This window comes from Mesocricetus auratus, unplaced genomic scaffold (assembly GCF_017639785.1).
Source record: "Mesocricetus auratus isolate SY011 unplaced genomic scaffold, BCM_Maur_2.0 Super-Scaffold_100051, whole genome shotgun sequence".
Lineage (NCBI taxonomy): Eukaryota > Metazoa > Chordata > Mammalia > Rodentia > Cricetidae > Mesocricetus > Mesocricetus auratus.
Genome location: NW_024429228.1, coordinates 3,524,866 through 3,552,711, shown reverse-complemented (window position 1 = coordinate 3,552,711; position 27,846 = coordinate 3,524,866). Strand labels below are relative to the sequence as shown.

General features: G+C 38.9%; 1 protein-coding gene across 2 annotated transcripts; it reads right to left on the bottom strand.

Moving 5' to 3' along the window:
- Window positions 1–635: 635 nt before the first annotated feature.
- Gtpbp10 (GTP binding protein 10) lies at window positions 636–27,846 on the bottom strand. 2 transcript variants are annotated; one of them, XM_013123481.3, is made up of 11 exons: window positions 27,728–27,810; window positions 27,021–27,099; window positions 25,449–25,642; window positions 24,108–24,199; window positions 23,389–23,533; window positions 19,251–19,324; window positions 17,090–17,142; window positions 15,522–15,629; window positions 14,753–14,830; window positions 13,791–13,914; window positions 636–7,025 (listed from the first exon to the last, which is right to left on the bottom strand). In XM_013123481.3, exons 3-11 carry the CDS (start codon window positions 25,586–25,588, stop codon window positions 6,838–6,840), a joined length of 1,002 nt encoding a protein of 333 aa, XP_012978935.1. In that variant the 5' UTR covers window positions 25,589–25,642; window positions 27,021–27,099; window positions 27,728–27,810; the 3' UTR covers window positions 636–6,837. The 2 variants fall into 2 exon arrangements, with proteins under 2 accessions (XP_012978935.1, XP_005084041.1); XM_005083984.4 differs by lacking the exon at window positions 27,021–27,099 and having other exon boundaries at window positions 27,728–27,846.

Here is a 27,846-nt window from a genome sequence, read left to right as displayed (position 1 = left end):
TAATTTTCCCAACTTTCTTTTACCAGTTGTTCAAAAAATTTTTTCCTTGAATTTGAAAATGCTGCCGTTTCTAATTTCCCTTGTTAGTTCGTTGCCAACCTTTTGCTTTTATTTTCTTCTCCCCAATCTCTGATATAATTGGCAGCAGGCTTTGTCTTCCTCTCCTCCCTCAGTCACGTTCTTGGAGAGGAACAACCTGTTTTCTCCAGTCCATGTCTTTGGCCCAGACTGGCCATCACTTTACTATGCAACTACCACGGCTTGACTGCTATTGTTTCAACTGCAGCATTCACTGGTTCCCATGAACTCTACTCGCTATGGTATTCGCCAGTTCTTTATACGAGTGGCTTCTCTTTATTACCCATCTTCACTGATGTGTTCTCCACACTTTACTTAAATGAGGACCCACAACCTGATTCCTCCATTATGAACAAAGAAAGCAAGAGAAGACCGTTCCCAGTGAGTTAAACAGACAACACCCTGAGCTCTTAAACGCCCAGGTGTGGTGGCACATGCCTATAGCTACTTGGCTGAGGCAGGATGATCATTTCAGCCCAGGAATTCAATCAAATGCCTGTCTGGGCAGTGTAGAGTGAATTTTTAAAAAATAAGAAAGAAAAGAACACAGCACAGGAAAAGAGAAAACTGTCTTTTGGTGTATTTTCAAAAACTGTTAGGAATCCATAGTACAGTCCATAATAGGAAGTATGGTAGCATGTTTCATTGTATGTAGATATAATATTGGGGATTGAACCTATAGTCTCACACATGCTAAGCACTCAGCCACTGAACGATATCCCCGGCCTTAAAAACAATGGCATTCATTCATTCTTTAGTCAGGGTTCTATGTAGCCCAGACTGAACACTGTTACCTTTCCTCCCACGCCTCCCAACTAGCTGGGGCTAAAGAGCTGTTATCACACTGCAGCACACTTCCACTCTGTAACAAAGTCACCACCTGAGGAGAGGAGGGACAGCGGATGCTACTCAAGTTTGTCTAGAGGCTTTGCCTGTACCTGTTTTCTGGTTTGTACACCTTTTAGTGTAACCATGATGACTCCACTACTACCTCCTGCCCCAGTCTTTTTTTTTTTTTTAAAGAGAAACATGTGCCTTAGACTTTTGAAGGAATATATAATTTGGAATTAGAACATGAATGGTTCTTTGGTTCTTTGAAATAGATTAGCTTTTATGGTCTATGTTTCACAGGAAAGTCCATCTGTGTTCATCATCCAGTTCTTACTATTCTTGATGACAAATGGTACCACTTCTGGGAAAGATCTGTTTTTGAAACCGAGGTTCAATTATTATATAGTACTCTTGTTTCCCCTATTACAATGCAACTGACTAGGGGCTTCTGCTATTTTATTTAATCATGTTTCAAATCCTTCCAGTCAGAAGCTTTTACTCAACATCTGTCCTTGACTTAAAACAGTCTCCATATCCTGCCTGCAATTCGTAGCAAATCATATACAAATAGAAATAAAGGTATACTTTAGCTGTATAATTATGTCTTCTTGCTCAATACAATAAAATTAAACCAGTCTTTTCAAGTCTTTTTATATAGAAATAATGCCAAAATAATGTTTGATAACCAACAAAGAAATAAAGGCATTGACTAGAAAACACTGGCAACTTCAGCAAACCACATGGAATATGAGGTCATGAACAAAGGAAGCTTTTGTCCTTTGCTTTCAACTTTGAACACTCTCAGAGTTTAGAAAACAAATGGGAAAAATACTTTGTCATATATTGCTTCAAAATTAGTTATAATATAAACCACATATCCTGTTCTTCAAATTCCAAGTATTTCAAAGGTCATGACTCAGACAGTAGCTATGTTTCACCAGCTTGGTATCTGAGCATCCCAAAGACTTAATTTCTATTGTAGATACTTTAATGGTATGTACAAAGAAGATAACTTCCTCTACAGTCTTCCAAGTATCTGATAATTATTAATAAACTGTCACATGGTGAAAACATTTAAAATTATAATTTGCCCCAAATGAGTGGGTGGCTATGATTAGAAATAGTAGCTAAGATCACCGCTGCCTTTTTCATACCAATCATAGTCAACAGAGGCAATGACCATACCTGTTTCTCCTAAGGAATTTTCAACATTCAAAATTATCTTTCTTCTATCCCTCTTTCCATTTCTATTGCCTACTTTCTATTCCCCAACTTAAACACCCACACAAAGACAGAAATGAAGCCTTTGATGGGTATGCTCCCTCTACTACCAATTTTAATCAGAAAAGAGAAAACAGTCAGAATTCAGAAATATAATCAAGATAACCTCTTTAAGGAAAAATAAAATAATAGCCTGCTTTACTTTCCATTGGTTTTGCAGTACAATGTCTTAACTGCCAGCATTTGATGTCAACAGCCACCTCACTGGCTTAATCCCAAGTTATAAAATTTTGCAAAGCAGACTATTTCCCCAAATGTCTTTAAAAATATACTATTTGAGACTCATAACATCAAAAACATTTTTTTACTTACATTTTTTTTTTGAGATAGTCTATGTAGCCTTGGTTGACCCGAAACTCACTTGGTGGATCAGGTTGGCCTCAAACGTAATGATTCATAGTCTCTCTGGAATTAAAGAAATATGCCACCATCCCAGCTTCTCAGAACATTTTTAAAAAGCCTTCCTATATGTCCCAGTTAACATTAAAAAAAAAAAAGGCCAGGAGGAAATGTACTGAAATATTTAGATGATACCCATGTCTAAGTGCATAGCCTATGGTGACAGTACTATTTTAGCTCATGTGACAAACAGCGCAGTCCTTGTACTCAGACAAAATTCCCAAATTTGGCCAGGAGGTAGTGGTTCACGCCTTTAATCCCAGCACTCGGGAGGCAGAGGCAGCTGGATCTCTGTGAGTTTGAGACCAGCCTGGTCTACAAGAGCTAGTTGCAGGACAGCCTCCAAAGCCACAGAGAAACCTGTCTCGGAAAAAAAAATCCCAAATTTGTTCTATTTGTTTATTCTATATAAGTAAAGTCAGATTTAAATCAAATTTGCAGTACTCTTAGGAACTAAAGGTATACATTAAATTTATTATATTCTTTAAACATTTTTCATATTTTTAAAATAAGGTATCTTATATGTATTTGTATTCTGTTAATTTTTGAAAACCATAGTAAAAGCGTTTATGCTATTGCTCTGAAATATTTTCATCACTATAACTGAGCATTTGTGGTGTTGAGGGTCAAACCCAGAGCACTGTACATGAGTCAAGTGTTCTATCACTAAGCAGCACCCGCCACCACCGAAACACTTTTAACGTATTTTCATTCTATAAATTTTTGCATGGAATGACCCTTTGCTGTCCTTTCAGTCTACCCTTACAAATCAGAAAATATTTCGCGTGCTTGTGTACTTCTTTGTGTTTATCAAGAGATCTTTAGCTTGCATTTACCACCTCAAGAGAATCTCTCGCTTCTCTGGATGCACGGCACCCGAGCTTGGTGGGAACAAACTTTACTGGAGAGCGGGGTAAAACCTGAGGTAGTGCACCTTTGATTCAAGCTGTCGTGTTATGAAAGCAGACTGGGCACTGAGAAGACCAGGGGGTAAAGTACTTGCTGCATGTGTGGAGACCTGAGCTTCATCCTTGCAACCCATCTAAAGGTGTAAGACGAAAACAAACGCCATAAACCTGTCCTCTAACCTCCACATGTATGCAGCGGCACACATGCCGTTATAAATAAATTAGTGCTTTTGAAAAGCAGACATCTCTCTTTACATAGCTAGCACATATTTATCATTTAAAAGGAAAATATCTAAAAGTAGGTATTTTGAAAGGTAACTTGAATAGCCATGGGAGGGGAACAAAATTTATTTCAAGAAATGCTAAAATATGTTCTTCAAGGTAAATTAATTAGCCACAAAGCTGCTTTTTGATTTTCTCCTTTAACTGAATATGATGCTGGGGGCTGGGAAGATGGCTCGGCCATTAAGAGTTAGGCTCACAATTAAAATGTGTGCTTGCTATTCAAACATGAGGATCAAAGTTCGGATCCCAGCATGCAATGTAACAAGGCTAGCACCCTGCAAGGTCTGTAACTCCAGAAGTCCAACCCAAGGCCTCACGGTTGCACATGCACATGGGTGTGTACATGTGGGCACACTCATGCACGCACACATGCAATTGTTTTATGAGATCTAGGGCTTCTGCTTTTGTTTTGAAAAGAGGGTAAATAGACTATACCTTCAATAACTAGAAAATCCTAATAAGTGGAACATGATTGTGTTAGTAGTAGTCTGGGCATCACTGACAAGCATATGACTCATCTTCAGCATCTACGTCCCTCATGAAGGACAAAAGCAGAGCAGAGCAGACTGGTGACCTCACCCCGTGAAGCTGTCCCGACACTGCTTGTCAGTGAGAAACAGCACCAATGGACAATGGTAACAACTTGGTGCTTTCCCTCAGCTGCACTTCCGTGCTGTGAGGCAGGCCATGCGCTCCCTGCAGCTTCTGCTGTGCAGTAAAGCAGGATCTGTCTGTTCTTTGTAACCCACCACGTGTAACACCCTGCATAGTGCTCAGTAAGTACCTGCGTAAAGAAGAAAAGGCCACACAGGAAGAACCAGTCCAGGTACTAGAAGAGAGGTAGGCATAGCGAACAGAAGCTAGGATCAAACTGAAAGGATATTTATAAAAGCACCCACATTATCAAGTCAGGAGAAACTTTAGTTCAATCAATACACAATTGTTAAAAACCCACTTTTTAAAAAGGGGTCAATTACTACAACTGTTGTTAAGCACTAAATTATCAAGTGATTTTTAACAGAGAAAATGTATTATTAAAGAGAGGGGCTGGTGAGGTGGCTCAGCAGTTAAGAGCACTGGCTGCTCTTGCAGAGGACCTGGGTCTGATTTCCAGCTCACACGGCAGCTCACAACTGTAGGTTAGTGCCAGTTCAGGGCATTCGACGCCCTCTGCTGGCCTCTGCAGGCACTGCATGCACACGGTGCGCAGATTTTTGTTGCAAGCAAAACACCAGTACACACAAAATACTAAAATAAAGCATACTATTAAAGAACAACATTTTTGAGACATGGTCCCACTACAAAGTCCAGACCAGCCTAGAACTTCCTAAGCTGCCCAGGAGGCCTTCAGAATTCCCCACTTCTTGCCAAGTGCATGGTTACAGCCCAAACCACCATGCTTAGCTCAGGAATGTTTAGAGCTCATTAACTTGCTGCTACTTTGTAAAAAGGAAAAAAGAAAAAAAAGACGTCAGAGAAAGTTACAATGAACTCCTTTGGGTAAAAAAATAGAAATGCAAAACTTCCTGTAGAAATGTAAGGTTCTGACAGTGCTTATCTGGGAGACCGGAGGGCTTCAGCAAACAGAAATGTCAGTTGCCTCGTGCTCCGGTATACTGCTTGCATTTTTAAAACAATTTTTTAAAGTGAATGTGCATATTTTATAACAACTTTCACCAAAAGAAAAAAATCTCTATCTGTTTTTGTTTTTTGAGACAGGGTTTCTCTGTATTGTTTTGGAGGCTGTCCTGGAACTCGATCTGTAGACCAGGCTAGCCTCGAACTCAGAGATGTGCCTGCCTCTGCCCCCCCACCCCAGTGCTGGGATTAAAGGTGTTGGCTCCCAATGCCCGGCAAAAATCTCTACTTTTAAGTACTGTATAAATACTTTAATTAGGAATTAAGAATCCTGGATTAGGATCTTGGAAGGCAAGATCACCCACCGAGCATATGAATCATTTACTCTTCCTAGAAGCTTCAAATGGCCAACACCGAAATTTGGGGGAAAAAAATGAAAAATAATGTAATAAAGACAGGGTAGTTGTGAGAAACTTTAACATCCAAGTAGTTTAGCCAGGGAGGATTTGTGTTTACTGAACCGTCGCCTTTGACCCAATCAGGCATTAGTCAGACCATGAAGTTGAGCTCCCACCAATGGGAAGAGACCCAGTCACCACCCACAACAGTGATAAAATATAGGAACATGATGGTCTCGGTGTGCATGCTACCCCAGTTTGGGCTTGTGTATGCTTTTTGCAAAAAGAAATTGCTTTGCTGAGTTAATACCAGAAGAGGAGGAAGAGGAATGATGACACCTATATCGGGAAACCTACTGATAAAGACTTATCTTATAAATGTGGAAAAGCTTTCAAATTAGTATGACTGCAATATCATGCATCTTCATCATATACAGTGTGCATTGAAATACAAAATAAAGCTAATTTAAATATATTTTCTCAGATATTTTTGTGGTCAGAACACTTCCTTGCAAATTTTCGAAACATGACACAGGGTCCTAACTATAAACAATCAGCTATACAACAGATCTGCATAGAGTAACTGAAATTTTGTATCTTTTGAGCAGCTCTCTTAACCCTTTATTACCCATCCTTAATAATCACCACTTTCCGCCGGGTGTTGGTGGCGCACGCCTTTAATCCCAGCACTTGGGAGGCAGAGGCAGGCGGATCTCTGTGAGTTCAAGGCCAGCCTGGTCTACAGAGCTAGTTCCAGGACAGCCTCCAAAACAGTGCAGAGAAACCCTGTCTCAAAAAACAAAAAACAAAAAACAAACAAAAAAAAAATCACCAGTTTCCAGGATTTCCACTTGTTCAATGTTTTTTTTAAGATTCCACGTGTAAGGTGAGATCACGTGATAATTGTCTTGCTGTGCCTGCCTGGCTTCTTTGAACAGAAAGCATTCCACACCCATTTGTCTTTCAAATAACATGATTTCCTTCTTTGTTGGAACCAAAGAGTATCCCACCAATACATTAGAGTGGCAACGGCAACAGCACACTTGGATGTGGCTTACTCTAAGATGCTGTACGGGAATCTACAAACTAAGCAACTGTTTCCTATGATATGCATCATTGTCTTTGCTGTCCTGGTCGTCCAGTGACTTTCTCACACAGCTCTTCAACTCTTCGATCCCTTCCCCAGTAAGCGCCGAGATGGGGATGATATGCTGGAACTCCACAGCCTTCTCTGGAAGCATGCTTTTTTCAAATAAATGCAGAAATTCTGAAACAAAGAACAGGGGGTTTTCATGGCCTTTTTAAAAGTTAAGTCAAAACTACAGAGAAGCAAGGAACTGACAAGCTCGCTCCAGGAAATCCTCTCTCCTGCTCTGCCCTGTCTCAGTAGCTCTTGGGATCTTTGTGTTACTATTAACAATTTTTAGCACATGGTAAATACTTGGTAAGTAACTGTCGAATTTATTCTAAACCAAATGAAGAATAAATATTAGGTTACGTCATGACAATACTTAAAAGAATAATAAATTTGCTTGAGGAGACTGAATGAGACAAAATAAATACCCTGAAAGGAAGTTCCCATAAAGACATTCTGCTTGCCTTAGCACACACATAAGCTTTAACTTCCCTCAGGCACAGGCTTAGCACTACTTAAATGGACAGCAGGATCCACATTTAAAACTGCAGCATTATAGGCCCAATAGCTCAAAGGCAATCATTTTCTCTGAGTCCAATCAATCACTTAGGGTCTACCAGAGCTACATGACTTCATCTTCTCCCTCACACCATGGGAGTTGGATGTGAGGTGATGGGACAGCGAACTGACTGTCATACAGACTAAAATGGGCACACGGAAATCATCATGGAGCCTGGCTTCTAAGAGTCAGACACCCAAGACAGTGCAGAGAGACAGACTCAATTACTGCAGTAGTCTCAGGATACATACAGGCTCCCGAGTTACCCCTGATTTTAGTACCGCCACTTGCAAGATCAACAAGCAAAGGGAACTACTGACCTAATAAAGCAAATGTTATAAAAGAATGAAGACGATTAGGGAGTATTTATGTCCCAGGACTAACTTAGGAACTCAGGGATAGTTCTACATATACATCATGTAGGGGAATGATTTTCAAGAGAAGAAAAATGACCCTGGTGCGGTCATTTGATATATTGTTCTTTCAAGGTCTGTGAAGAATTCTGTTGGGATTTTAATGGGGATTGCATTGAATCTGTAGATTGCTTTTGGCAGGATTGCCATTTTTATTACATTGATCCTACCTATCCAAGAGCATGGGAGATCTTTCCATTTTCTGAGGGCTTCTTTAGTTTCTTTGTTTAAAGATTCAAAGTTCTTGCCATACAGATGTTAAACTTGTTTGGTTAGCGTTACCCCAAGATATTTTATGTTGTTTGTGGCAATTGTAAAGGGTGATGTTTCTCTGATATCTTTCTCAGCCCTTTTATCATCTGTATATAGTAGAGCTACTGATTTTCTTGAGTTGACCTTGTATCCTGCCACTTTGTTGAAGGTGTTTATCAGCTAGCTGTAAGAGTTCCCTGGTAGAGTTCTTTGGGTCACTTATGTAAACTATCATATCATCTGCAAATAGTGAAAGTTTGACCTCTTCCTTTCCAATTTGTATCCCCGTGATCTCCTTTTGTTGTCGTATAGCTCTAGGTAGAACTTCGAGTACAATATTGAAAAGGTATGGAGAGAATGGACAGCCTTGTCTTGTTCCTGATTTTAGCGGAATTGCATTGAGTTTCTGCCCATTTAGTTTGATGTTGGCTGTATATAGCTTTTATTATGTTTAGGTACGTTCCTGTTATCCCCGATCTCTCCAAGACCTCTATCATGAAAGGGTGTTAGATTTTGTCAAAGGCTTTTTCTGTATCTAGTGAGATGATCAAGTCTTTCAGCTTGTTTATATGGTGGATTACATTGATGCATTTTCGTATGTTGAACCAACCCTGCATCCCTGGGATGAAACCTACTTGATAATGGTGAATGATTGTTCTGATGTGTTCTTGGATCCGAATTGCCAGTATTTTATTGAGTATTTTTGCATCAATGTTCATGAGGGTTATTGGTCTGAAGTTCTCTTTCTTAGTTGTGTCTTTGTGTGGCTTGGAGATCAAGGTTATTGAAGCCTCACAGAAAGAGTTTGGCAAAGACCCTTCTGTTTCTATTGTGTGGAATACTTTGAGAAGAACTGGTATAAGTTGCTCTTTGAATTTCTGGTAGAATTCTGCACTGAGGCCATCTGGACCTGGGCTTTTTTTTTTTTTTTTTGGTTGGGAGACTTTTGATGACTGCTTCTACTTCCATAGGGGTTATAGGTCTATTTCAATTGCTTATCTTTTCTGGATTTAAATTTGGCAAGTGATAGCTATCCAGAAAATTGTCCATTTCCTTTAAATTTTCAAATTTTGTGGAGTACAGGTTCTCAAAGTATGACCTCATGATTCTCTGAATTTCCTCAGAATCCGTTGTTATATCCCCCTTTTCATTTCTAATTTTGTTAATTTGCATGTTCACACTCTGCTGTTTGGTAAGTTTGGACAAAGGTTTGTCTATGTTGTTGATTTTCTCAAAGAACCAACTCTTTGTTTCGTTGATTTTTTTTTGTATTGTTTTCCTAATTTCTACTTTACTGATTACAGCCCTCAGTTTGATTATTTCCTGGCATCTACTCCTCCTGGGTGAGTTTGCTTCTTTGTGTTCTAGAGCTTTCAGCTATGCTGTTAATTCTCTAGTGTAATCATTCTCCAGTTTCTTCCTGTGGGCACTTAGTGCTATGAACTTCCCTCTTAGCACTGCTTTCAAAGTGTCCCATAGGCTTGCCTATGTTGTGTCTTCATTCTCATTGAATTCTAGGAAGTATTTAATTTCATTTTTTATTTCTTCTTTGACCCGGGAATGGTGCAATTGTGCATTATTTAATTTCCATGAGTTTGTAGGGTTTCTGCAATTTGTGTTGTACTTGAATTCTAATTTTAATGCATGGTGGTCTGATAAGATGCATGGAGTTATTCCTATTTTTTAGTACCTGCTGAGGTTTGATATGTTGCCAAGTATGTGGTTGATTTTTGAGAAGGTTCCATGTGGTGGTGAGAAGGTATATTCTTTTTTTCTGTGGATGGAACGTTCTATAGATGTCTCTTAATCCCAATTGGGTCAAAACTTCTATTAGACCATTTACTTCTTTGTTAGGTTTCTGTCTAGTAGTCCTGTCTAGTAGTGAGAGTGGGGTATTGAAGTTTCCCACTATAAGTGTGTGGGGCTTTATATGTAATTTGAATTTTAGTAATGTTTCTTTTACGAACATGGATGCCTTTGTATTTGGGGCATAAATGTTCAGAATTAAAACTTCATTTTGGTGGATTTCTCCTGTGATGAGTATGTAATGACCTTCTTCATCTATTTTAATTGATTTTATTTTTTTATTTTTTTGGTTTTTACGAGACAGGGTTCCTCTGTATTGTTTTGGAGGCTGTCGGTCCAGCCTGGCCTCGAAGATTGATTTTATTTTAAAGTCTAATTTATTAGATATTAGGATTGCTACTGCCGCTTGTTTCTTGGGTCCATTTGATTGGAAAATCTTTTCCCAACCTTTAACTATGAGGTAATGTCTGTCTTTGAGGTTGAGGTGTGTTTCTTCTATGCAGCAGAAGGATGGGTTCTGTCTTCTAATCCATTCTGTTAGCCTGTGTCTTTTTACGGGTAAGTTAAGGCCATTAATATTGAGGGATATTAATGACCATTGATTGATCATTCTTCTCTGATTTGGAATGGTTGTTGTTGGTGGAATTCCACCCCTTTTTTTCTTTGGGCTGTTGGTAAAGTGGGATTATCTAATGCCTATGTTTTTCTAGTTGTAGTTAACTTCCTTGGGTTGAAGTTTTCCTTCTATAACTTTCTGTAGGGCTGGGTTAGTGCATATGTATTGCTTGAATCTAGTTTTGTCATGGAATGTCTTGTTTTCTCCATCTATAGTGATTGAGAGCTTTGCTGGGTATAGTAGTTTGAGCTGGCATCCATGGTCTCTTAGTGTTGGTAGAATATCTATCCAGGACCTTCTGGCTTTCAGAGTTTCCATGGAGAAGTCAGGCGTAATTCTTATAGGTTTGCCTTTATATGTTAGTTGGCCTTTTTCCTTAGCTGCTCTTAATATTCTTTCTTTATTCTGTATATTTGGGGTCTTGATTATTATGTGGCAAGGGGACTTTCTTTTTGTGGTCCACTCTATTTGTTGTTCTGTAAGCTTCTTGTACCTTCATTGGCATGTCTTTCTTTAGGTTGGGAAAGTCTTCTTCTATGATTTTTTTGAATATGTTTTCTGCCCCTCTGAGGTGGTTTTCTTCACCTTCTTCTATTTCTATTATTCTTAGGTTTGGTCTTTCATGTTGTCCCTTATTTCCTGGATGCTTTGTGTTAGGGATTTGTTGGACTTAAGATTTTCTTTGGTTGATGAATCAATTTCCCCTGGTGTATCTTCAACACCTGAGATTCTCTCTTCCATCTCTTGTATTCTATTGGTTATGCTTGTATCTGTAGTACCTGACCGTTTTCCCAGCTTTTCTATTTCCAGCCTTCCTTCAGATTGTGGTTTTTTTTTTTTTTATTGTCTCTATTTCAGTTTTCAACCCTTGCACTGTTTGCATTGTTTCTTGCAATTTTTGCTTTGTCTTTTCGTCCACTTGTTGCGTTTTTTTTTCATTTTTTGGTTTGTTTTTTCTTCCATTTCTTTCATTTTTTGGTTCTTTTTTTTTCCATTTCTTGCATTTTTTCGTTTGTTTTTCCTTCCATTTCTTGCATTTTTTCGTTTGGTTTTTCTTCCATTTCTTTGAGGGATTTTCCTATATCCTCTTTTAAGGCCTCATCATTTTCATGAAGTTGTTTTTAAGGTCATTCTCTTCTGCTACACTTGCATTGGAATGTTGGAGTCTTGCTGGTGTGGAGTCTCTAAAATCTGGTGGTGTCATATTTGTTTTTCTGTTGCTGAGTATGTTTTTGTATTGTTTCTTTCCTATCTCTTCTTCTAGTGGGTACAGAAAGAGTCCCTTATTGGTCTAGTGGTTAGGGGACCAGAGTTCCCTTTCGGTAGGTGCAAGCAACTCCAATACTCTGGAAGTTCTCCTCTTCCTGGTCCTAGTCCTGGTCCTGTAGGTGGAGAAGAAGCCCAGGAATCTGGGGTGCGTAGTCTCCCACCTGGTCCCCTGGTCCCGTTGGTGGAAGAGAAGACCTGGGATCTGGGGTGCGTGGCTCCCGCCAGGATGGGAAGCTCTGTCAGGACAACACTGTTTTGCAACAGTCATTTGCCAAACTGTAGGAAGTCTCTGTGTTGTTCTGAGTAAGAATGGCCCCTGTAGGCTCCTATGTTCGAATTCATAGTCTCAAGTGAACTCTTTGCTAGAATTACAGGATTGGGACGTGTGGCCTTGTTGGAGGAAGTACATCCCTGGGGGTGGGCTGGCATTTCAAAAAGCCCATACAGGGCCCAGTGTCTTGTCTGTCTGTCTTTCTGCCTGTAGAGCAGGATGTAGGTCTCAGACACTGCACCAGTGCCATGCTCCACCCTGTCCACCCCCATGATGATGATGGACTAAGCCTCTCAAACTGTAAGCAAGCCCCCAGTTAAATGTTTTCCTTTATAAGAGCTGCCTTGGTCATAATGCCTTTTCACAGCAACAGAACAGGGACTTTTTGACATAGTGGAAATATTTCCATTTAAGAAATTCAGAGAAATCCTTTCAGTCACAGGATCGATTTTCTGAGTCATATAGCCATAGGACTAAATATTCTTTTCTAAAAACTAATATTCTTCGGAGTTACTACATTAACAATTAAACAGAAAACCTCTTAAAACTATGAGCTCTTGGGCTGGAGAGATGGATCAAGGGCACTGGCTGCTCTTCCAGAGAAGCTTGGTTCAGTTCCAGCAAGCTAACTAATAACCATCTACAACTCCAGTCCCAGATTTGACACCTTCCAATGGGCATGCACATGGTGTAAGACATACATGCAGACAAAACACCCATAAATATATAAAATCTCAAAAAAAATCAGTAAAACCCTACTAGGTTTGTTAAAGCACAGTGTGTAGTAGTGAGACAAAACTGTAGTGCTGATAAAACTGACTAATGTTTCAGAGTCCAGTTGCTGACTTTTTCTCCTTTTACCCACATTTCTTGTGTTTTGGCTTTGCTTTCTTTTTTTAATTTTTATTTTATTTCCAGGTGGTCACGAGGGTATACAGCTTTAATCCCAGCACTAAGGAGGCAGAAGCAGGTGGATCTCTGAGTTTAAAGCCAACCTGATCTACATAGTGATTTGTAAAGCAGCCATAGCTACATTATTAAACCTTATCTAAAAATAAGAAGAAACAAAAACTAATAAACCCAAGAATCAAATGAAAAGATTTATTTTATCTCTAATGAAGTGTATGAGTGGATGTCTGGGTATGTAGATGTGTGTGTGAGTACAAGAAGAATCGAACCCTCCTGAGGCTGGAGTTCTGGGTAGTTATGAGGCCCCTGACATGGGTGCTGGGAACCAATGTCCTCCTCTACAAGAACAGCACAGGCTCTCAAAGGCCGAGACATCTCTAGGTCCTCTCTTGTATCCTTTAAAGGTCCACATAAATTTTAATTCTTTTGGATCAAAGTAATCTTTCTTTTCTTTCTCTAACTTAACTGTATTACTCACTTTGAGACTTGATAATGACTGGCCAATGTTATTTCAGTGTTTATACATTATGTGTTCTTTCTCAAATATAGTTTCTCAGAGTAGAAACTACAGGTTTTCTTTCCCATTGATTTTTGCTATTATTGGTCATACTAGTACACACTTATAATCCCAGCTCCTGGGAGGTGGAGGCAGGAATTCAAGCTAGCAAATTTGAAGCCAGTCTGGGCTACAGGAGACCTGTCTCAAAAACTTAACCCCTCCACCAAAAAGAAAAAACCAAAAAGCCTCAACATTCTCTGTATACAGCTAGTACCAAGGACCACGAAAGTGACAGATGCTCACCTGCAGGGCGCTGGAGCTGCTCCATCAGCTCGTCAAGTTTAACCTGGGCATCTGGCAAGTCCATCTTATTAACTGCCAAGAGTGCGGGTTTTGTCTGCAGTTCCTCTTTGTATAACTCCAACTCCTTTAAATAAAAAAAAAGAGCCAAGTTTCATAACAGCATGTATATAAATGAAGGTTATGGTGATCTTTCTTTAATGCCACAAGGCAATAAATCCCAATAAGTATAAAACAAAGGAAATTCACAAAGTGTTTTTTGTTAAACCATGCGAATAAGATATTAGCTTACATGACTTCCCAGAAGCAGCTGACTTTGTGCCTAGAGCCAAATGCAAGTAACAAGACTCAACAGAGAAAAGACTCATAGGCTAACAATTTAATACTGTTGCATTCTTTGAAAATATTTAGGAGTAAATTTAAATAAAGTTATGGGGGTGGCTAAAGAATTAAAACAAGAAAGATTGTTTTTTTCTTTTGCTTCTTACTTTGAGGGGTTAACATGACACTCAATCACAGATGCCTAGTAAGTATCCAATCTGTAGTGTAAGCAAAAGATCTGGTTATTACAGATTTAGCAGTCAAGTGTACGTTTACTGTAAGGAATGAGAAATAATGAAAGTAGGCCAGATTACAAAATAACTCTCAATAATCTTGCTTAAATGGTAAGACAAGTGCTGGATTTGTCTACATTCATGGTTTGATCACCAGTCCTCCACCAGAGAAGAAAAAAAGTGAGGAGAGTTTTTAAGTGGAGGATGTTTCAAGAAGACAGACCCCAGAGCAGAAGCGAGATAAGATGTGAAGGGTTGTGGAGCACAAGAGGGTGACACCCAGGTCATGAGGAGTGGGTGAGCACTGAAGAACTGGGAACAGCAATCTTTAACAAGATGGTTATTTTAGTTACTGTGTGACTCCCACACATGGGGAACTAGCTCCAGAACACAGGACATCAGAAAACTTACTTTTGTGAGAAGTATTATAGTTTCAAAGGCAGTTCTGTATGGAGTTACAGAAGAAAGCTGAAATCCAGAAATATCAACCTAAAAAAGAGAGAAGAGAAAACCCAGAGCATAAAATAGTTACTCAGTTCTATGCCTAGCAATGTCTCTTCTCTCTCAATAATTTCAAAGAATAATTTCTCAATCTATATTTTACTGGTAATTTAGTCATTCAGTGCAAGAACAGAAATTGAGTTGTCACAATAACTATAAGCAATACTATAGAATGAGTCACTGATAAAAAACTAGTACAGACAATTGCTATCAATATAAGCAATCTCTTCCATAACTCAGGCATCACTAATTAAGAATAAAAGAGATACTTCTAAGAGTATGCCAAAATCTCAAGGAATCAAATCTTGATAACTATGGCCAAATGTACATATAGTATAGTAGCAATTACATAGTGATTTGTCCCCCATTCAAACAGGCTTACTGGAGTGATATTTACTAGTACAGTCATGTACTTTCTAATACCAGGGCTGCATTCTGAAAACATGTCCAATGATTTTATCACTATATGAACTTACAGAGTATGATCACACATATAAGATGGCTGTGATATTACCAGGTTATAAAAATTTTTGATGCCTCCATAAGATATACAACATAGTCCATCAATGATGAAAATAGGATTTTGTAGCACATTATCTCTTTAATCTTACTTACAAAGTATTTCTAGAAAAACCAAGTTAATTCATTTGAATATCATACTGGTATGTATATGACTTACAACAAAAAGCAGCTGTCTGGTTCTCTCTACATGCTTGAGGAATTTGTGGCCCATTCCTTTGTTCATATGTGCTCCTTCTATCAATCCTGGGAGATCAGCTACTGAAATCTAATACAAATTAATGATTTGATGAAAAAGAAAAATAGATGAAAACAAAGTTCAATTTATTCCCAAATTTTCAAACCACATGTAGTTTCTAATTAATCACTCTATGGCATCTTTGAAATGTGTTAAAGTTTTTTAATCAAGTATTTCAGTCCCATTTTAACTCATTAGTCTACCAATCTACAGATATTGAGGAGTTAGTTCAATATTTATTACTTTAACAGTTATAGTGAGTTAAGTGTGTAATTTTCTTTTCACAAATAACTGAATTAAATAATTAATTAGTGTGTACATATGTTTTAATGTATCTTTTGGCCTCTTTCACTGAGCAATATCTTCTTTATATTTTCGTGGCTTCATAACCCATTAATTTTTAGAACAGACTATTCCATTCTCCAGGTATAACAATTTATCCACTCACATAGAAAGAGGTTCTTGATTGTTTCCAAGCTCTAGTAATTTTGAATAAAGCTGCTAGAAACACCCATGTACAGGCTTCTCTGTGTATAGAAAGAATAGTCCTTCCTAATAAAGAATGTAGAGCAAACCTCAATGAAACATCTTCCCCAGAAGCAGAAAGCTGGAATGAAAGTTTCCATAGAAGCACCATAGTTTCTATAGAAAGAACTTTCAGGATTTGGAGAGTAACAGTTCACTGGGGTAGTGCGATATGGGTATATCTGACAAGATGCAGATTAAGAAGACATAATTCTATAGGGATAACATAAGCATAACATTTGGAAGACCAAGAATAAATTTGTTTGACGGGGTATGTCCTTCTGTATATGTCTCTCTTATCGGTAGATGAATAAAACACTGATTGGCCAGTAGTCTGGCAGGCAGTACAGGCGGGGCTACGAGATAAGGGAATTCTGGTGAGAAAAGGCAGAAAGAAGCCGCCAGAGAGACTCCATGTAGAGGCAGAAGGAGTAATATGACGGGGTATTACCCAGTAAGCCAAGAGTACATGGAAATACTTAGATTAATAGGAACTGGTTAGTAGTTAAGAGAGAGCTAGCCAGTAAGAAGCCCTAGCCATTGACCAAACAGTTTATATATTAATCTAAGTCTTTGTGTGTTTATTTGGGGATAACGGGCTGCAGGACCTGGCAGAACAGAAACTCCTACACTTGTTTTACTCTAATAATGCTGAACAGAATTCTTTGTTCATAGTTTTACTTACCATAAAACAACAACAAAATCCTCTTTGTTTTTTTCCTCCCAGACCATAGGCATCCTACTACTTAGCTGGAGAGATGGCTCAGCCACTAAGACTCTCATGGGAGATCCAAGTTCAATTCCAAGCACCCAACTCAAGCAGCTCACAACTGCCACCTCCAGTGACTGACACCCATCTGCCCTTACACAAACACACACCAAAATAAAGAACAATATTTTTAAAAGTCATAATAGCAAAAAAAATTAAACCTCTAAGCATGTGTTGTTTCCCTTTAAATACCAACCTGTTTAAAATCACTATACATAATCTTTCCAAGTTCAGGCTTTAGTGTTGTAACTGAAAGGAAAAAGAACAGCAAATAAAGGAAAAAACAGAGGACTAATTCTCTAGAAAATTGCCAGCACTGTATATAGAATGAAAATTATGTGCCTTCTGAATATTTACTCCCATTCTAATGAAATGGAAGCTGCATTTTCTCTGTCATTCACATCACACTTTTATAAAGACAGACTTCTGTGCTCTGGCTTGGGGTGCTATTGCATAGCCAGGGGCAGCTTGACAATGCTTAGGGGCTCAGAATTTAGGTTCTGATCACAATCGCTGATTCTGCACTAAAAATTGTCTTTCTTTTCTCCTTAAAAATTCATTAACTTTACGTATGTATTTATTTACATGGGGGGTTACATGGAATAGTATGCATGTGGAGGTCAGAGGACAGCCTACTTGCACCAAATGTAAATACAATCCAGGGTTAGCAGCAGGAACCTGTGCACTAAGGCACCTCACAGGGCCAAGTAAAATCCCTCCATCCGTTCTCATGTGAGTTGTGCTTATGCCTTACCACTTAGGACTTTTTTTGTCTTTCCGTCTGTCCTGGCTAATCCAGCTTGTCAACGTGACAAACGCAAGGAAGAAGAACCTCAACTGAAGAGTTTGGCTTGTAGGCATTCTATGTGATATGTATATATGTATGCGTGTATATGTATGCATATAATTTTTAAATGGCTAATTGACGGAGAAAGGCCTAGTCTACTGTGGGCAGGGCCACCCCTGAGCAGGTGGTCCTGGGCTATACAAGAAGGGCAGCCGAGCAAGCAGGAGGTGCAAGCCAGTAAGTAGCATTCCTCTGTGGTCTCTGCTTCAGTTTCTGCCCTGAGGTCCTGCCTTGGCTTCCCTTGCTGATGGCTTATAACCTAGAAGCCAAATAAACCCTTTCCTTCCCAAGTAGATTTGGTCATAGTGTTGGTCACAGCAAGAGAAGCAAACTAGAACACCTCCATGCTTATTCTACAGAGTCTCACGTGTTAAAACAAACACTATGTAACTAATAGCATTAGACCAAAAATTAACTACTTCATCAGATTCTAAGTTTTGAATGGGTCAATCTTATTTTCCAGATTAATGCCATTCTGTGCTTTTTTGTTTAATAATGGCAAATAATTCTATTAGATTCACTCAATACCTTTAACCTAATCTCTCATTGTATCTCATCTATCTATTGCACTAGCGTACTAATCAAATTCATTAATGCTTTATGCCAATCAATTTCTATATTATAGGCTGAGAGAACTTTTGGAAAGTCTAGATTATTCCTTAGATAAAGTTTTCCAAATACTCTTAAGATGTTTAATAAAAGACAAGCCACACAGTCCATGCAATTTGATCTTACTTTAACCTCACTTCACTCTGTCTCTTACTTCATGTTCTCTAGACAAACTTTCTCGTAACTACTAAGCCGAGTACAGGTTGTTTCATGCCTTGAAGATATTTAACCTCTATACGAAGGCATTAAATCAAATTATTATTCATAGCTTGGCCAAACCTTCTATCAAGAAGGTCTATACTTATCTATACTCATTAACAAAAAACTCTGAGGTTAAGAGCACTGACTGCTCTTTCAGAGGTCCTGAGTTAAATTCCCAGCAACCACGTGGTGGCTCACAACCATGGCTCACAACCATCTATAATGAGATCCTGGTGTCCTCTTCTGACAATAATAAATAAATAAATTTGGAAAAAAATCCTTTCATTTCCTTATCCTCACTGAGATGCACGCACGCACATTCCTTTCTCCCTTACAATAATCTAAGTATAAATATAACTGCTGGTTTTGCTTATCAGTTTTTCTAGCAGCATAGCCTAATATGGTTTCTAGAAATAAATACTCATAAAATTAGTAAAAATGTTCATCTGTTTTCCCAGTATTTATCAAGTGTGCAACAAGAGCTAAGCAACTTATAAAATCCTATATAAACCAAGTAAGTGATTGTGCAACAGAGAAATAGATGCAGCAAAGTTCCTAACAAGGACAGGAAACTTTTGTGAGGATGGCAGTGGTCTGAAAGAGTACAAAGAAATGCATGGATTCTAACTGCTGAAAGTCTTCAAATGAAAGCTGAACTCGGATTTTTATTATTCTTATGCAATGCACCAATTATACTTACATGCATAATCTGCAATCTCAGGAGTTGCATGGGACACCCGACTTAGTAAAGAAGATTTTCCAGCATTTGGGAATCTGAAATAATACATTACATACTGTAACAATACAATGCACATATTCATTATAGCAAATACTAATAGTTGCATATTTCTGGATTCCAAACATTTCAAGTGTTTACTGCTCTAGTTGGTGGTGTGAACCTGGAGAGTGGGGCCTAAAAATGAGAAGAACTACAGTCTTATGCAGTAGCCTAATTTCAGGCAATTTACACTCTGAGAGATAAGAAGAATCCCATGAGTAAGGTGTCCAATCCCAAGGACAAGCCACCCATGGCAAAAACAGGTTTCTTCCATAGAGGCACATGAATAACAACAGCTGAAGTCTAGTGTGTGGGAATCAAGATTCACTAGACTCAGTACAGGTCGAGTGAAGTTTATTCGTGGAGAACGCACTTACACAAGAGGTGGGTGGCCGCTGCAGGTTCCAGCTCCAAGGATCCACCCAGGCTGTACTCTGTGACCCGACCCAAAGCAAGAGCGCTCTAGGTTCCAGGACCCCAGATTTAGTCCTCTCCTCCATTACATCCTCACCTGTGACCACACCCAAAGGGGCGTGGTCAGTGCCACAGGAGTGGGAGGGACAGATACCTCACTACAGAAGTCAACTCAGTCCTATCTGCTATACCTGGAAGGAGTGTGAAAACACAGTCCAAGAACAATCTCATGTTTTGAAGAAACCAAAGTCACAAGACTCTTGTCTTGTTTTCTTGGAATTCCCTCACATGAGTCCATTGTTGGACTATGTTCCAACATCAAGTACATTTCTAGCACACACCTTTAATCCCAGCATTCAGGAGGCAGGTGGATCTCTGAGTTCAAGACTAGCATAATCTACAGAGGTAGTTCCAAGACAGCAAAGATACACAGAGAAATCCTGTCTCAAAAAGCACCCCCTCAAAAGAAGTAGATTTCTTGACTATTTCTGGAGTTAAGATTAGAATATAGGGGATACAGCTCAGTAGTAGAATGTGTACTTTGTATTCAAGAGGCCAAAGAGTCAATTCCTCAGTCTTCTCCACAAAAGGTTGTAAGTCCAAAATAATACTGGAAAACTTGAGAAAATATATTTATGAATAAAGTAAAGATATGAATTTAAGAATTAAGAGAGTAAAGTACATTTTTTTTTTACTTATGTAAACAAAATGAATACTTCAGGGCTGGAGAGAATGGCTGAGGGGTTAAGAAGAGTTTACACTGCTTCGGTATGCAGTATCCATCCTGGGCAGTCCACATGCACTGGACTCTCGTGCTCATACCCCACAGACACACAATTACGAATGAGTTTTTAAAGCTCAAAACCTTGTAATTCACTCTCTCCTTTCAATTAATTTCTTTATGTATAAGGGTGTTTTGTTTGTATGTCTATGTGCCACATGTGTGTCTCGTGCCTGCTGAAGTCAGAAGGAGGAGTTGGAGCCCCTGGAGTTACAGACAGTTGTGTATTGCCATGTGAATGCTGAGAATTGAACTGGGGTCCTCTGGAAGAAGTGCTGGTGTTCCTAACCGATGAGCCAGCTCTTTAGCCCCAAAATTCACTATCTTTAACCAAACACTGACAAAACACTATTTAATGATTTCTGGATTATGAACATTTTCAAACAGACAAAAATACAGAAGTAATTAACATAGTAATCACCTGCTTTGATTAATATACTACCAATTTTTAGTTTTTTAAACTTAAGATTACAATTGAAACCTTTCTTCCTTGCTTTTCTTCCCTCCAAACTGTCCCGTATTCTCCTCCCCACTCTCCTTCAAATTCTCTTCTTTCATGAACTGTTATTACATGCATTACTCCATAACACACACTTATTCCCAACTATAACCTGTTCAGTCCATGTAATGATTTCATACAGTCAGTAGTTACTGAGTTTCTAGCACCACGCATGATTTCCCTCTTGTTGAGTATGTCCTAACCCCAATCAGAGAGCTGCTATTTACTGCCAATGTACGCATGCCACTATTGCATCCTGAGGGTTAGGGTGCCATGCTGGTTACTGATATGGGTCATAGGCATCACAGGTGGGTGGAAATGGGTTGCCTTCCTCCTTTGGAAGCCTGCATGGTGATTTCTGATTCCATGTAAGATACTCTTCAGAGAGGAGACATTCAGGTCAGTTGCAGCTCAGAAGTATCCAATTTTTAAAATCTGATTGCTTAGATACAAATTCAAATAAAGCTTTGGCATTATATTAGCTAGACTGTTTCTGAAATCTCTTTTTCATATAAGCTTCTCTCCATTTTGCTTGTCTTTGCAATTTATTTTTTAATATTTTTCTTTTTGTAAGACTTATTTATTATATATTCAGTGTTTTGCTTGTATGTCAGAAGAAGGCATCAGATCTCACTAGAGATGGTTGTGAGCTACCATGGTGGCTAAGAATTGAACCCAGGACCTCTGGAAGAGCAGCCAGTGCTCTTAACTCCTGAACCATCTTTTTAGTCCCTGCAATTTATTTTTAAAAAAACTGGGTCATTTGTCCTATAGAGCTTCTTTTTTACACAGTTTAGAATTTTCTGCTGCCATGTACACAGCATCATTTAATATGCTCCTTTGCCCTGGATTCTATAAGCTTTGTTCCTCTAGAGAACCCTGACCAATACAGTATGCCTTGATTTTTTTAGAATATTTCATAGTTGACTGACCTGCTTTTAAACTTCATGACATTAAAAACAACTTTTCAATGGTTAATATACAACTTACCCGGCCAGCTTTCTAGTGACAAACATTTATATTGCTTCCAATATTTTACAATTATAAATAACTCCAAAAAATATGTATATAACAGCCATCAAGAGGCCATCAAGATGGCTCAGTGGGTAAAGTCTGACTTCTGTTTGATACCTGAGATTTATATACATGTACTGTAGCAATTGCACGTCCATACATAAATACACAAACACAAATAGATGTAATAAAATGTGCATACAATTAGAAATATATATACCATTAACTGATATTTTAGAGCGGTAGGATTAATAACTAAACTGTTCTTTTATTTTCTTTCTGCAAAAACTGTATATACAGCTGGGCGTTGATGGAGCATGCCTTTAATCCCAGCACTCTGGAGGCAGAGGCACATGGATCTCTGTGAGTTTGAGATCAGTCTGGTCTACAGAGTGAGTTCCAGGTCAACCTCCAAACTAATACAGAGAAACCCTGTCTCGAAAAAACAAAAAACAAACAAACAACAAAAAGTGTACATATTTGTCTTACTTTTTTAAAAAATTATTTTAGGTATGAGTACTCCATCTACATGTATCCCTGCATGCCAGAAGAAGGCATCAGATTCTATTACAGATAATTGTGAGCTGCTGGGAATTGAACTCAGGACCTCTGGAAGAATAGTCAGTGCTCTTAACCACTGAGCCATCTCTCTAGCCCCACTTTTTTCTAAAAAATTTAAGCAAAGGGCTGGAAAAATGACACAGTGGTTAAGAGCATGGGCTGCTCTTCCAGAGGACCTGGGTTCAATTCTCAGCCACCACATATGTGCCTTCTGGTTTCTGTCACGAACACAAGTAGTACATGGATCTACATGAAGACAAAACACTCATACATATAAAATACAATACAAATTAAACAATATGGTGACTATCTTAAATCTATGTATCTTTAATTTCCTTATTGTAATATATTTCTACATGAGTAAATATGGGTTTAAAACATTAAAACTTAAAGTCTTTTGTCTTTACTGCTATATTTCCATTAAGGGTCTGCCTTATATGAAATATTAAATATAAGCATTAAGCAAAATAATTAAACTAAGGGTAATGTAAACAATATTCCTAAGGACCCACCTGCCCTGCCACCACCCACAGGTTCCTTGTGTGATTTATCTAACCCCTCCATCCAGCCACACCTCTGACTTCCTCCCCTAGGGCCGAGCCTGGTAAGCCTCCTGGACTTCCTCATTCATGCCTTCTCCCTAGCCAGCCACAGGCAGCCTGGGTCACATATCCAGTGCTAACATACAAATTATATAGACTAGGAATATTAACTGCCCCAAATTATTATTTACATTTATTTTATAGTCTTGGTCTGCTTGAAAGCATGATACAAATACAAATAATACTTACCCTACTAGGCCCACATCAGCTATAACTTTCAGGTCAAGGTGAATTATTTGCTTCTGGCCTTTCAAAGGCAAGAAGTTTGTATGTAATTTACCACCAATGCCACCTTTAGCAACCAGAAGTCTATCTTCTTCTTTATTGAGTTCTCCTTTAAAAGGAAAGACAACAAGCATTAATAAATAAAACTAATAATACATTATATTTTGTTTTTGCACAAATACATGCCAAGAAATTCCAATTTAGAAATCGAAAGGTTTAAACTTATGATTTAATTTATTAAAAAAAAATACAACGTTTTTGAAAGCAACTCCCTAGGGCTGGCAGCTTAGAAGCAAAGTGTTTGTCTTCCACCAACACAAGGCAAATAAATACTGACCCCCCCCCAAAAAAAACACTTTTGTAAGCAGCAAATAGGAAAGTGATCAATATGTTTTAAAACTAAGTAGGTACCCTAACCTCCTGAAAGCCATCTTAAATCTAGCAGCAGGGTTTTGAATACTCTTCATGTACATTTAAAGAACATTAAATAAGCTAGTAGCTAAAACTATAAATGCTAAAGAGCTTTCTTCTGTGAAATGGCTTGTTGTGGAAAGGCACCTGCTACCAACCTTGATAACCTGAGCTTTATCCTGAGAACCCGCATGACGAGGAGAGAGCCGTAAAAGGCTACTGTACTGCTTTCTAAATTAATGTTGGAAGCTCAGAAGTTGCAGCACACTTACCTATAACTTTACCATTTTCATCAGTTACTGAAATGCCCACAGGCACAGGGATTTCACAGTCTTTTCCTTTGGAGCCCTTCAGTGCACTAACTCTACAAAAAAACAAAACAAAAACTACAAAATTAAATGATTTACAAAGGCGACTAGCAATCAACCCTTCTCACTAACATAGATACTAAAAGGTTAAATACTAAAGATTATTTCTATTATTTTACATTTTATACTGTGTCCTGTAAAAATAGAAATAAGTTGTTAGCAAGCCAACCACTAAAAGTCATTTCAACCTGAAATGAACTAATATTTGAAATACAAAGATGATTGCTACAGTACAAATAAAGTAGAAAACCCCAGCAAATTCAATGAATATATAAATCTTCTAAAGAACTGACCACAACTGGCAGTACTTAAATTATAAGAAGCTAATTGGCTACTTTAAAACTTCTTACATGAAAATAAGTTGGTATAATGGTATAATTTTCTAACAGAAACTCCACTTGAAGGAATTTATCAAAAAATTGAACATAAGCATTTGAATAAAGAAACAGGGCTACTATATTACAGAGAGTACACAGGGTATCATTCAATTTAAAAAAAACATCATCAACACGAGCCTAACCTAGCAAATGACAAAATATTAATTCAAATATTATGATATACATAGTATTTGTGTATAATAACTTTAGGCATGAAGGGGTTAAGCTAAAAAGAAGAGGTTGTAAAGTATTGTGCTTTTTTAATCTTATTTCTTTTTTTTGTTGTTGTTGTTTTGTTTTTTCAAGACGGAGTTTCTCTGTATTGGTTTGGAGGTTGTCCTGGAACTCCCTCTGTAGACCAGGCTGGCCTTGACCCTCACAGAGATCCGCCTGCCTCTGCCTCCTGAGTGCTGGGATTAAAAGCGTTCGCCAACAACACCCAGCCATTTATCTTATTTCTTTATGCTGGATTTTATATACAAACACATAATTACAGTTCTGTGTAAACACAGAACTGCATTAGATAAGTCTATTCAAAGCAAATAATGGTTATATCTGGGTGAAGATTTACAGATGAAAGACTTTTTTTCATGGTGGTGAGTTGCAGTGTCATTGCTGAAATTTTGCCCAAGGTAAGTCTGGAAAAAAGTAGGGATTGAGATAATACCTATTCCCATAGAGGAAATGCAAAAGAGACACTGGGAGAATAAATGAATAAAGGTCAAAACCACCAAAATAGTCATTGTTAGACTTTTGCTTGGTTAGAACCACAGAAAATAATTTACTTGGAGTTATTAGTCAAGTTCTATATTGTTTCCCCAGAAGGGTTTGCCTTTCATGATGCTAAAATCATGCAATAAGCACTTACCGACTGTTTGCTCCTCCTCCAGCCACAAACCGTTTCTGAGGATATTTGTTTTTAAGTTGCTTTAAAGTCATGTTTTTATGGGCTACAACCCAGACGTCGCCACCTCTTCCGCCTTCTCCACCTAAACGAGGGTAGCCCATTCCACCACTTCCTCCCTTGGTGAAGAGCCTTACATTATCAATGAAATTTCCATACTGAGAAAGAGAGGGGAGAAAGGATGTTTACACACCAAGTGACATCAATTTAAAGGTTCTAGTTTCATCCTACTGAGGCTTCTTTCAAGAAGTCAAAGTTTTCTGCATGAAATTTGCACAGCCTTTTCTTAGATCACCTCCATTTCCCACTGATTGCTTCACCTATCCTCAAGGTCTCTGCCCTTTCTTTCTGTTTTCATGCTAAACCTTCTCTCCTGGGTGATCGCAGTAACTAACGCTAGGAAAAAATGTAAGCCATTAGTAGTTTAAAACAACTGAAAGCAGAACTTGTTGATGGGTATCTTGAAACTGAATTGATGTTCCCTCCAAAATAAAATGTTACAAGAAAAAACAAACAAACAAAAAAACCAGCAACAGCGAAATCTGTTCCCTCAAATAATTATCAGTTTATTCATTGACCAAGATTGAACAAATGGATAGCTTTTCACTGTAATTGTGGCTTTCCCAGAAATCTAATTCTTTTTCTACTACCACTGTTCTTTTAAAACCTCCCCTGTGAACTCGAATGATCTTTCAATGTTTCATCATTCCTTCTGAATGCATCCACTACTGAGAGCCAAGAGCTCTTTTTTCTCAATGAACCTGATGTCTGTATTATCCTCTACACAGAAACAACCATGACGTTCACTGCTTACAGAATAACAAACAGCATTCACAGTACCGTATTCAAGTCCTTCACCCTGTCATCCCAGTGGTGTTTTTATTTGTTACAACTTTCCCACTCCTCCTTGGTCTTTTCCCTGCAACGTTCTGCCTCAGTTTCCCTGCCACTCACTACTCACACTATCATAGTCTCCCATGGGACCTCAGATCAGTTCCCAGCACCCACACGGCAGCTCACAGCTGTCTGTAGCTCCAGTTACAAGGGTACTGCACCCTCACACAGATGTATACATGCAGGCAAAACACCAACGCACATAAAATGAAAATGAATACAATTTTAAAAATATATATGGTTTTATGCTCTGAGGCATCCGTAGAATGTTGTTCTCATTGACTCTTACTCTGCCTTGCTGGCTTCCACAGAAATTGGATTAAACGTTATGAAATCTTTTTTGTTGTTTTTTGAGACAGGGTTTCTCTGTGTAGCTTTGGAGCTCATCCTGGAACTCGGCTCTGTAGAGCAGGCTGCCTTAGAACTCACAGAGATCCACCTGTGTCTGCTGGGATTAAACGCATGTGCCACAACGACAGGCCTGAAATCTTATTCTACATTTAGTGTCTCTATTTTCCTCACTAAATCATTAAATTCTTATAAAGATCCTGTGTATTAACCCCAGGCTTTAAAACTACAGAGAATATTATGTTACTATTCACATTTTTGATAATCTGCAACACTCTTAGGTATCAGAAATACCTTGGGCTTTAAAAATCTGAAGATTAAGCCAGGCGGTGGTGGCTTCCAGGACAGCAAGGGTTACACAGAGAAACCCTGTCTGGAAAACCAAACAAACAAAAGTGAGGATTGACCACACTCATATACTCTTGGTAAGGGCTTTTAAAGCTATGTTCAACATGTGATTTTTTCTTTACTTTCTAGATTTTATTAAGGGATCTTACAATGGTTGTTAGTTAACAGGAAATGGCTTAAGTAAGATGACTTTTAGTTTTCAAAAACCATTACTAGTTTGAGTGTGCGTGTGTTTTGTTTTTAAACCGAAGTGGTTGGTTGCAGATTGCCATGAAAATGGACTCTAAGACAGTCACTGCATAGACGCTGAAATCTGTCAGAGGCACAACAATTACACAGTTCGGATTCCAGAAAAGGTCTTCAGAACGACACTGAGAGCCGTACAAGGGAGGAAAAACGCATTAAAAACAGGCTACGGGCACTACTTTAAATAACTAGAGCCCCAACAAAAGCCGCCGAGGGCCACCCCGCGTCTAGGCGGCGGGCGGGCAGGCGGGCGAGCACCCCAGGGTCCCTCCCGCGAGCCATGGCGTTCTCTGGCCATCCCCAGGGCGGGAGACCCCCCCACGGGCCTAACCACACCAAGAGACACACGCTTCTCCCGCACAGAGAGCGGCGGCCCCGGGCAGCGGCGACGGACACCCGGCACGGACCTTCCTCCACAACGCGCCCCCGCAGCGCACCATGACCGAGCGCCCTCCGAGCCCGCACGCACCAAAGCCAGGCGCGCCTCTGACGTCACTGCCGGCGAGCGGGCCGGCGCGTGCGCGCG

Bases quoted from the DNA above. Each gene is read 5' to 3' on its own strand.
- Gtpbp10 (XM_005083984.4), bottom strand. From the start codon at position 27,760: ATGGTGCGCTGCGGGGGCGCGTTGTGGAGGAAG. The intron at 15,630-17,089 runs GTTGGTATTTAA...AATTTGTATTAG, and splicing joins TGTATAGTGATTTTAAACAG to ATTTCAGTAGCTGATCTCCC. The intron at 13,915-14,752 runs GTAAGTTTTCTG...TTTTATTTAAAG, and splicing joins CTATAATACTTCTCACAAAA to GAGTTGGAGTTATACAAAGA.